At 49.1% G+C, this 10,933-nt stretch overlaps 1 protein-coding gene across 1 annotated transcript; it reads right to left on the bottom strand.

Annotated features, from left to right (window-relative positions):
• Positions 1-6,901, bottom strand: LOC115933748 (aflatoxin B1 aldehyde reductase member 3). Its single transcript, XM_031008634.3, has 7 exons — positions 5,909-6,901; positions 3,584-3,771; positions 3,287-3,391; positions 2,419-2,515; positions 2,086-2,185; positions 1,387-1,516; positions 1-330 (listed from the first exon to the last, which is right to left on the bottom strand). Exons 1-7 carry the CDS (start codon positions 6,120-6,122, stop codon positions 169-171), a joined length of 996 nt encoding a protein of 331 aa, XP_030864494.2. The 5' UTR covers positions 6,123-6,901; the 3' UTR covers positions 1-168.
• Between the last annotated feature and the right edge of the window lie 4,032 nt (positions 6,902-10,933).

Raw genomic sequence — 10,933 nt, 5'->3', positions numbered from 1 at the left:
CACAGCACCCTGGGAGTTTTATTCTTCATTTGGTGGTGACTCTTCTGTTAGGTTTTTGTCCAAATACTTCCATCCCTAAGAATTTACTGAGGCAGTTCTAAATTAAAGAAAATGTGAGTAACAAAAGATGTTACAGAAGAGCCTTGGGCAGCCTAAGAAACGATGGGCCTAGCGGAAGTAGTTGGGACATTCGTGAGCAACCAAATGCCAGGCTTGATTAAAGGCGTCCACGACAGCCGGCTCCAGGGGCCCTTCCTCTGCCGCTGCCAAGTTCTGCTCCAGCTGCTCCAGGCTGGACATGCCCAGGATGACCGCATCCCCGTGGGCACCCTGCAAGGGAGACGGCCAGACTTCAACCCTCTTCTGCTGCACAGTGACTCCACTCACAGCCCTCCCAGCCACCTCCCTGCTGAGATCTGGGATCTCTTGTATCCCATATGTCCAAAAAGAACTTAAGGTACCTTGGATAGCTGTACCCATGTGACGCAAAACCTGTATCCCTTCCCCTACTGCCACACGACCCTTCCAGACAGACCTACATTCACAGCCCAGTTCTGCCCCCCAGCAGCTGTGTAAACGCGGCTAAGTTATTAAGCCTCTCTGAGATTCAATCCTCTTTTCTATTTTCAACATGGTTATGGGTGTGAAAAATTATGTAGAGCACTTAGCTCCCATTTATTGAGCACCTACTGTATATATGCCAGACACTATTGCAACATCTAAGGCTGGAGTTGGATATAAGTGAGGAAGACATGATGTACCAAGAGAGGGAAACTCCAGCTCCCACCAAAAGGATGAGACTAGTGGGCTTTACAGTTAAACCTGTGTTAAAATGTCTTCCCCTTTCACAGCTGGGTGAAACTCAGTTTCCTCGTCAATAACACTGGGATAGTCATTTCATAAAGCTGAAGGAATAATGAAATCCCTGCAGTGAAGCCCTCATTACAAAGCCTGGCACTCAGATACCATCAAAGACCAATGAGAAGGCGGAGCGCAGGGGCTCACGCCTGTAATCCCAGCACTTTCAGAGGCTGAGGAGGGCGAATTGTCTGAGTTCAGGAATTTGAGACCAGACTGGGCAACATGGTGGCGCATGCCTGTAATCCCAGCTACTCGGGAGGCTGAGACAAGACAGTTGCTTCAGCCCAAGAGGCAGAAGTTGCAGTGACCCGAGATCGTGCCACTGCACTCCAGCCTGGGTGACAGAGTGAGACTCTGTCTCCAAAAAAAAAAACATAGAAAAAGACCAGTGGGAAGAATGTTTGTGAGAGTTGAAAGAAAGAGAAATTTCAGAGGAATTGATAAACAAATGTTTCAGCCTTCATCTAAAGATATTGCTGGTTCGCCTGGAAGGGAAGAAGCTGAGCGCCCAGGGTCGCTGGTTACCTGCAGCTGTGAGTGGTGGTACATCCACCGGAGGGTGGCCGAGGTCATGCTGGGGGCGCTGGCGCCATACGCGGCCTGCAGGGCCTTCTCCACCAGGGCAATGCCCTCGAAGTGGTGCTCCTTCCAGTAGCTGGGAAGGGGGGACGGTGGTGCAGGTGTCAGTACCATCAGGGCCACATTGGGAGCCACAACCAAAGAGCCAACCAGGGCCACTGTCCCACTCCACACCCTGCAGCCCTGAGGGGCAGGTGTTCTCTCTAGCCATGGGTCTCCCACTTTGCCGGGCAAGACAACCACTCAGGATGCCGGGCCCCTCAGCAGAGACCTCAACGAATCTTTATTCCTGAGGACTCATCAGCCCGCTCTTATTTTCCTTAGGGACACGAAGGCCGCTAAGATGGGTCAGGACTCAGCCCCAGGCCTCCTGGACCTCCCTCCGGAGCTCCTTCTTTCCTTCCTAGCAGGTGATTGCTCAGGAAAGAGCTACGACTTCAAGACCCCGAGGTCCAGGGAGCCTCCTTTCCTCCTGGAGGTCCCAAGACAACAAGAAAACTGATGGAGGGTTTGGAAATTCCTGAAGGAATGCAGGGGAGTAGGTGCAGCAGCGAGGAAAGGCCTTACCCCAGGAGCAGCCCAGGACTTCATTCCACATAAAGCTGACCCCACCCCAGCATTCCACACCAAGCACCCCCAGCTCACCGATTCCTGTACATCTCTGCCCAGGTATTCCCAAAGAAGCGGCCCTCGGGCTGTTTCCCATCCTTGTCCTCATACTTGTACTTGCCAGTCAGCAGGCCCCCTGCAGGAAGGCAGCAATCAGCCCCGGGGCCCAGAGTGCCCCAGAAGCTGCGACATCCCTCAGGGCTCTGGTCTAGGGGAGGGGCAGGGACCCAGGAAGGCTGAAGGATGCAGCCTTTACCTCTTTGACCTGAGAGGTCAAAGTTTGTCAAACCCTCCCTGCTTCCCAGGTCCTGGGCTGGGCATCTGTGGGTCGGCAATAGGCTGAGACAGGGCCAGGAATGCTCCACGTACCAGCCAGAGGGTTGAAGGCATAGAACCTCAGTCCAAAGTGCCTGAGGCAGGGGAAGAGCTCCGTTTCCACCTGCCGGGTGATGGCGTTGTACATGCCCTGTAAGGAGAGGGGCCCGGGGGAGAGGGTGGATGTGTCAAAAGAAGAGACTTAAAATTTACCCTTCCAGAACCCTTATTTCAGACCTTAACAATTCTAGGACTTTAACCATCTGGGCATATACTTATTCTTACTGGTGCTGGTGAAAGGGGCTTATGCCCTAGGAAAATTCATTCATTCTGCCAACTTTCATGAGCACCAACTGTGGGCTGGTTGTCAGATTTAGATTCTTAAGCCAAAAGGACAGGGTCCCTTCCCTCAAGGTTTTATAATAAGGTCAAGTATAAACAGTTATAATCGAGTCATGAGGCAATCATAATAGACTAGAAAGTTCTGTGACCAGTGCCTGGCACCAAGCAGGTATGCAAATATTTGTGCAATGAATCATGAGGAGGTAAACAAGGACCTGAGGTCTCAGGGTCTTCTGGGCCCGTCTAGAAAGGCTTCCAGAGGAAGAGACACGTATGTGAGACCTGAACCATTCTCTCACAGAAGGGGCGGTGGTGGGGGAAGGGCTTGTTCCAGGCTGAGTGCAGGGGAAGGTAGGGAAGGAAGGGTCCAAGGTGCACAGATAGGCAGGAAGGAAGCAGATGCCCAGTGGCCAGCCTGAGGAGCTTGAATGGCATCCTGAGGGTACCTGGGAGCCATCTGCAGGCTTTCAGCAGGGGAGTGGCTGCTATGCAGAGGGCATGGGGGCAGTCAGAGGGGCAAAGACAGCCCAGGATGAGCAGGAGTTCTGGAGACCTTGGCCTCTGCAGCCCCGGCCCTCACCTGGTACACAGTGGGCAGGATCCAGCCGTTGCTCTTGCAGAGGGTACAGATCTCGGCCACTTCCCAGGCGGCATAGTTGGACAGGCCAAGCTCCACGAACTTGCCCTGCTCGGGTGAGGCTCCAGTCAGAACATAGTGCAGCCCAGACCAGGAAAGGGAGGCCAGGGTGGGGCCCCTGGGAGTGGGGCTGTTCCCTGCTCCACCCTGGGACAGCCCTGGTACCTCTGCTCTCACCATTAGGATCAGGATAAGGAGAGCAGCAGTGGACCACCTCCCAGAGCTCAGGGGTCCCCTTACCTCCTGGTGCAGCTGGTGGCAGGCACGCAGTGTCTCTTCCACCGGGGTGCTGTGGTCTGGCATATGCAGGTAGAAGAGGTCCACTCGGGGACACTGTAGCCGCTTCAGTGACGTCTCCAGCTGGAACCGGAGACTGTCAGGCTTCAGGGAGTTCCCAAACAGTGGAATGGCCTTGGTATCAATTTTCACTGAGAGGAAAGAGAAATGAAATTCAGGGCCAGGCGCCATGGCTCATGCCTGTAATCCCAGCGCTTTGGGAGACTGAGGCAGGCAAATCAGACGGTCAGGAGTTCAAGACCAGCTGGACCAACATGGTGAAACCCCATCTCTAATAAAAACACAAAAATTAGCTGGCATAGTGGAGCCTGCCTGTAGTCCCCAGCTAGTCCGGAGTCGGAGGCAGGAGAATTGCTTGAACCCAGGAGGCGGAGGTTGCAGTGAGCCGAGATTGTGCCACAGCACTCCGGCCTGGCAACAGAGTGAGACTTCTTCTCAAAAAACAAACAAACAAACAAAACAAACAAACAACAACAAAAAGAAAGAATCTTAGTTCCTAGTGAACTGGACTAATAGGTGAGTGGAGAGTCCTCTTCCCACTTTTCACACTTAGAAAGTCACTTAGGCTGGCAGGAGGGCAGTCACTGGAGCCCTTGAGGCCTGGCAAAGAGCAGGTTTGAGGAACTATTCATATGGAATTTTTCCATTCCACCACCACCCCTCTGCTTCTCAATTGAATTTAACCTCAGATCAGATCTGAGGACTTTCGCCAGCCAACCTTGGACTCAGACAGAAGACAAAGAAGGATTAAAAAAGGAAAGAAAAAAATCAGAAATAAGGGCCAGGCAGAGGGTACAGATCTGTGGTGGCTCACACCTGTAATCTGAGCACTTTGGGAGGCCAGGGCAGGAGGATCACTTGAGCTCAGGGGTTTAAGACCAGCCTGGGCAACAAAGTGAGACTCTGGTTTCGATGAATAATACAAAAAATTAGCCGGGTGTGGTGCTACTGTAGTAGTCCCAGCTACTCAGGAGACTGAGGTGGGAGGATGGCTTGAGCCCTGAGAGGTCAAAGCTGCAATGAGCCATATCGCACCACTCCACTCCAGCCTGGGCAAAAAAGCAAGAAAGACCCTGTCTCAAAAAAAAAAAAAAAATCAGAAATATGGTTAGAGCTGTCACCGAGTGGCAGCTGGGTGATCTAGAAAGAGTGTGACACTGAGATGCACGCACAGGCTAGGTTTGTTCTGGATCTACCATGTGGTGAATCAGAGGAGAAATAAGACTCCACTCAGACACTCTGTGGAAGGAGGCAAATGGTGCTAATACTAAGAACAAAGAAACAGCTAACATTTCCCAGCCCTCACTATGTGCCTGCCAGGCATCGGCCTAAGCACTGCAAATGGCATCAGACCGAGGGCGGCTCCTCCTGCCCCTTTACACACATCCTCCCCTCGGGTTACACCTGCCTCCTCCAGCACCCGCGGCATTGCCAAAACACATTTGCCTTTCCACACCCATGCCCACTGCCCTGACGCCCTTGCCCCTTGTACTCTTCCTGGCAAACTCCTATCCATTCTTTCTTCACGGGGTCCCTCCCAGGAAGGGGTCATTCTGGGCTCCCCAGCCATCTCTAGAACTGGAGCTTCCTGGAGTGGGTTAGTGTCCGTTTCTCTCCAAAAGCCTCCGACAGAGCCTCCCACAGAGAGGGCAGTGAGACCCTGTACCACCCCAATCCCTCATCCCCCTGAGGGAGCTGCCAAGGCTTCCGGGCACTGCCACCCTTGTGAGGTGCCCTTGTGAGTACCACAAGGTACTCAGAGCAAAGTCCGGGGCCCCGAGCAGGCTGGCATGTGCAAAGGAGGAAGCAGATAGTGTGCTGGGTCCAAACTCTGATTTTGGACTGTGCCAGGGAATGCCAGGCGGTAAGAACAGAATTTCTGCAGATCAGGCCTGTCAAGGGCACCTGGAGGGCACAGGTGGGGACAGGAGCTGCACAATGCCAGATTCCAGTGTTTTTTGTGCTCCAGAGAGGGGCTAGCCAAGTCATTCCAGGCAAGAGCAAGTCATCCAGGCGTCAGTGAGGGTGCTGGCTACCTCCCCGAAGAGAAGAGAGACGAACAGAAGAGAAGCCGAGAGAAAAGTTGTCCGGAGCTAGACAAGCCTAAGGAGCCTGGGGTTCCCAAGGCTGCGAGGTGAACGGGGGTGGGGGCGGTGGGGGGGAGAAAACTTTGGGTGCTGCCCCGGACCAGGGAGAGCGGGGCGGTGCACGGCTGTGGACAGGCTCAGCTCTGCACCGTGCAGGGAGAGGATCAGGGGCCACTGTTACCTCTGCAGTCGCTGCCGCCCAGCCCGAGCCCCAGGCCGCCAAGGATGGTCTCGGACTGGCCGTCGCTGTATACGAAGGCCGTGTCTATCTCGGTGTGGCCGCGCTCCAGGAAGGCGCGCGTGACTGCGGCGCTGGTGGGCGCGTCCATGCGGCGCCCCATCTCCATGGCGCCCAGCACCGTGGCTGGCCGGGCCCGCGACAGCTGCCGGGACATGATGGCGGCAACGGGAGACTGCGACAGCCCGGGAGCGGCGCGCAGCGTTAGGAAGCACCAACCCCGGAGCGGGCGGCCGCGTGGCTTTAGAGACGGGCTCGGGCCCCGCCCACCGGGGGGTGCAGCTGAGGGCGCGGCCGAAGGTTCCCGACGCCGCCCACGAGCTCGGCTCCACGCTCGGCTACTAGGACCTTCTGCACTTGCACCGAGCAAGCAGCGAAATGGCTGTGGCTTCGTACCGGTGACTCGCGTCTTGGAGATTTTAACACTCCTCAACGTCCCCAAGGGTGAGGGGGTCCAGGGGTGGCGACTATCCCAAAAGGCGGGGACTCTTCGGGCCTCCCTGCCCCGTCGTCGTCCCTCCTTCCTCGGCCTTGCCCCGGAGCTGTCCTGGGTTTCTGTCTCCTCCCGGAGGGAGCGCTTACGGGGTGGGGTGGACCTAGGGCTGTCGCGCCTGCCGTGTGGTCCTGGAGAATGAGGCTTACCAAAGGCTCAAGACAGCGTCCCCATGGAGTGACATGGTTAAAGTGTTGAAAGAAAAGAACTGTTGGCATTGAGTTCTGTACCTAAGTGAAAAAAAAAGGACTGGCTCTGGTGACTTAACGCCTGTAATGCCAACACTTTGAGAGATCAAGGCAGGAGGATCACTTGAGCCCAGGAGTTTGAACCCAGCCTGGGCAACATAGGGAGGCCCTGTCTCAAAAGAAAAAAAAAAAAGATAGAAAAATGGACCAGTGCCCAGCTGCAGTGAGCTGTGATAGCTCTACTGCACTCCACCCTGGGTGACAGAGGGCAAATCTGTCTCCAAATACAAAAGAAGAAAAGACCAATAGACAGATGGAACAAATGAAAAACCAATAGCAAAATTGATTTAAACCCAATCATATCAATAATTACATAAATATAAATGATGTAAATGCTCCCAAGTAAAAGAAGTGATTGTTAGAATGGATAAAAAAGCAAAACCGAACTATATGGTAAATACCAGAAAGCTATTCAAATATAAAAACAGAGATAGTTTAAGAGCAAAAAGATGGGAAAAGACATACACTGACAAAACTAAATTTTAAGAAGTTGGAATGGCTAAGTGAATATCAGACAAAGTAGATTTCAAAACAAAGAATACTGGCCCACACAGTGGGCGACATACTAGCCCACACGTGTAATCTTAGCACTTTGGGAGGCTGAGAAGGGAGGATTGCTTGAGTCCAGGAGTTTGAGACTAGCCTGGGCAACACAGGGAGATCTTATCACTACAACAAAATTTTAAAAATTATCAAAGTGTGGTAGCATGCACCTGTGGTCCCAGTTACTTGGGAGGCTGAGGTGGGAGAATCATCTAAGCCTGGGAGGTCAAAGTTGCAGATTGAGACCCTGTCTCAAAGCAACAACAACAACAACAACAACAACAACAAAAACTACCAGAGAGACATATCATAATGACAAAGAGGTCAATTAACAAAGAAGATATAATTCTAAATATATATGCACCTAAGCATAGATCATCGAAATACATGAAAAACAATAATAGAACTAAAGAAGAAGTAGATAAATACAAAATTATAATTGGAGATTTCAACACACCATTCTCAATAGTTGTAGAACAGTTATCAGTCATAATTTACAGAAACTCCGTAAAGGTATACAAGACTCAATGCTATTAACCAGTTCCACATAAACAACATGAATGGAATATCCAACAACAGCAGGATATGCATTCTTTTCAAGTGCACATCCCCCAAGATATACCATATTTGGAGGCATAAAACAAGTCTTAATAAATGTAAAAGAGGCTGGGAGCGGTGGTTCACGCCAGTAATCCCAGCACTTTGGGAGGCCAAGGCAGGTGAATTAACTGAGGTCAGGAGTTTGAGACCAGCCTGGCCAACACAGTGAAACCCCGTCTCCACTAAAAATACAAAAATTAGCCAGGCGTGGTGGCATGCCCCTGTAATCTCAGCTACTCAGGAGGCTGAGGCAGGAGAATCACTTAAACCTGGTTGGTGGAGAGTGCAGTGAGCCAAGATCAGGCCATTGCACTCTAGCTTGGGCAAGAGAGTGAGACTCCATATTAAAAATAAATAAATAAATAAATAAATATGAAAGGATTCCAATCATACAAAGTACATCTCTGAACACGATGGAATTAAACTAGAAAATAATAACAGAGGCTGGGCGCGGTGGCTCACACCTTTAATCCCAGCACTTTGGGAGGCCGAGGTGGGCAGATCACTTGAGGTCAGAAGTTCAAGACCAGCCTGGCCAATATGGTGAAACCCCATCTCTACTAAAAATGCAAAAAAATTAGCCAAGCATTGTGGTGTGTGCCTGTAATCCCAGCTACTCAGGAGGCTGAGGCAGGAGAATTGCTTGAACCTGGGAGGCGGAGGTTGCAGTGAGCCAAGATCGCACCACTGCACTCCAGCCTGGGTAACAGAGAAAGACTCTAACCTCAAAAAAAAAAAGAAAAGAAAAGAAAAGAAAAGAAAATAATAACAGAATTTAGAGCCTGAGAGGGAACTGAAAATAAGTAAATAAGTTAACAAATAGAAGAAAAAGGAAAAATAGAAAATAATAATGGAATGATATCTGGAAAATCCCCACATATTTAGAAATTAAATAACCCATGGTTCAAATATGTAATCACAAGGAAAATTAGATCATATTTTGAACTGAATGAAAGTAAAAACAGGACATATCAAATTTTCTGAGATGCAGCCACAGTAGTGCTATGAGGGAAATTTACAGCACCACTTTGACATATTACAAAAGAAGAAATATTTCAAATCAATAATGTAAGCATTTACTTTTTTTTTTTTTTTTTTTTTGAGACACAGTCTCACTCTGTCGCACAGGCTGGAGAGCAGTGGTGCAATCTCAGCTCCCTGCAACCTCAGCCTCCTGGGTTCAATCAATTCTCATGCCCCAGTTTCCTGAGTAGCTGGAATTACAGGCATGCACCACCATGCCCAGCCAATTTTTGTATTTTTAGTAGAGAAGGGGGTCTCACCATGTTTGCCAGGCTGGTCTTGAACTCCTGGCTTCAAGGGATCCTCTTGCCTCAGCCTCCCAAAGTGCTGGGATTACAGGTGTGAGCCACTGCACCGGCCGAGGCTTGTGCTTTAAGAAACCACAAAAGGAAGAGTCAAGTAAAACCAAAATTAGCAGAAGAAAGGAAATAATAAAAATAATAGCCAAAATAGGCTGATGTGGGAGAATCGTTTGAACCCGGGAGGCAGAAGCTGCAGTGAGCCAAGATCACTCCTCTGCACGCCAGCCTGGGAAACAGAGCAAGACTCCATCTCAAAGAAAAAAAAAAAGCCAAAATAAATGAAATATAAAACAAAAACATCAGCAAAAGTCAGTAAAACCAGAAGTAGTTCTATAAACACATCGCTAAAGTTGATAAACCTCTGGCTAGACTGATCAGGAATAAAAGAGAGAATACACAGATTAACCACACCAGAAAGAGCAGAAGAGACACCACTACAAATTATACAAATTTGTCATTTTAAATGACATTTAAATGTCATTAAATGACATTAAATGACATTTTAAATGACAATAGGGTAGATTATTAAAACCTTTATGTGAATACATTTAGTAAGTTAGATGAAATGGACAATTTCCTTGAAAAACACAAACTACCGAAGTTTATGTTTGGAAAATGAGTAAGGAATGTGTTTGGAAAATGAGTAAGGAAAAATGAGACAGCCAGGCGCAGTGGCTCACGCCTGTAATCCCAGCACTTTGGGAGGCCGAGGCAGGCAGATCACTTGAGGTCAGGAATTGGAGACCAGCCTGGTCAACATGCTGAGACCCCATCTCCACTAAAAATCCAAAAATTAGCTGGGTGTGGTGGTGTGTGCCTGTAATCAGTTACTCGGAAGGCTGAGGCAAGGAGAAACGTTTGAACCCGGGAGGCAGGGGTTCCAGTGAGCCAAGATTATACCACTGCACTCCAGCCTGGGCGACAGAGTCAGGCCCCGTCTAAAAAAAGAAAAAAAAACAACAACCTGAATTTTTTTTTTTTCTTAAGACAGGGTCTTGCTTTGTCTTCTGAGTTCAATGGTGCAATCATAGCTCACTGCAGCCTCAACCTCCTGGGCTCAAGCGATCCTTCTGCCCAAGCCTCCCAAGTAGCTGGGACTACAGGTGCACCTCACTACACCTGGCTAATTTTGTAAAAATATTTTTGTAGAGACAGGGTCTCGCTATATTTCTCAGGCTGGTTTCAAACTCCTGGGTTCAAGTATTCTTCCTGCCTCACCCTCCCAAAGTGCTGGAATTACAAGTGTGAGCCATCTTGTCTAGCCCAGATATTGAATTCTTGATAAAAAAAAAAATATTTCCACAAAGAAAACTCCAGGTCTACATGGCTTCACTGGACACTTAAGGAAGAAACAACATCAATTCTGGACAAATGTTTCTAGTATATAGAAGAGGAGAGGTCACTTACCAACTCATCTTGAAGCTAGCATTACCAGACACCAAATGACACAAAGATGTTACAAGAAAAGAAACTACACACATATCCTTCATGGATCTAGACACAAAATCCTCTTTATTTTTTTCAAAAATCCTTTTAAACTTTAGCAAAATGAATACAGTAGTAAATACAAACAATAATGCATCATGACCAAGCTAGTTTCATCCCAGGAATACAAGGTTGGCTTAATATTTTAAAATCAATCAATATAATTTACTATACTAACAGGCTATAAGACAAAACCCATATCACCATCTCAATAGATGCAGAAAAAGCATTTGACAAAATTTAATACCTATTCATGAAAGGAAAATAAACCTCT

Source organism: Gorilla gorilla, chromosome 1 (genome assembly GCF_029281585.2).
Source record: "Gorilla gorilla gorilla isolate KB3781 chromosome 1, NHGRI_mGorGor1-v2.1_pri, whole genome shotgun sequence".
Lineage (NCBI taxonomy): Eukaryota > Metazoa > Chordata > Mammalia > Primates > Hominidae > Gorilla > Gorilla gorilla.
The sequence above is the reverse complement of the archived record's forward strand: the minus strand, read 5'-3'. Positions and strand labels throughout refer to the sequence as shown.

Excerpts from the sequence above, each read along its gene's own strand:
- LOC115933748 (XM_031008634.3), bottom strand. The coding sequence starts at position 6,122 with ATGTCCCGGCAGCTGTCGCGGGCCCGGCCAGCCACGGTGCTGGGCGCC. Across the intron at positions 2,516-3,286 it reads TCCTGCCCACTGTGTACCAG|GGCATGTACAACGCCATCAC; the intron begins GTGAGGGCCGGG and ends CTCTCCTTACAG. Across the intron at positions 2,186-2,418 it reads TGCCTTCAACCCTCTGGCTG|GGGGCCTGCTGACTGGCAAG; the intron begins GTACGTGGAGCA and ends GCCTTCCTGCAG.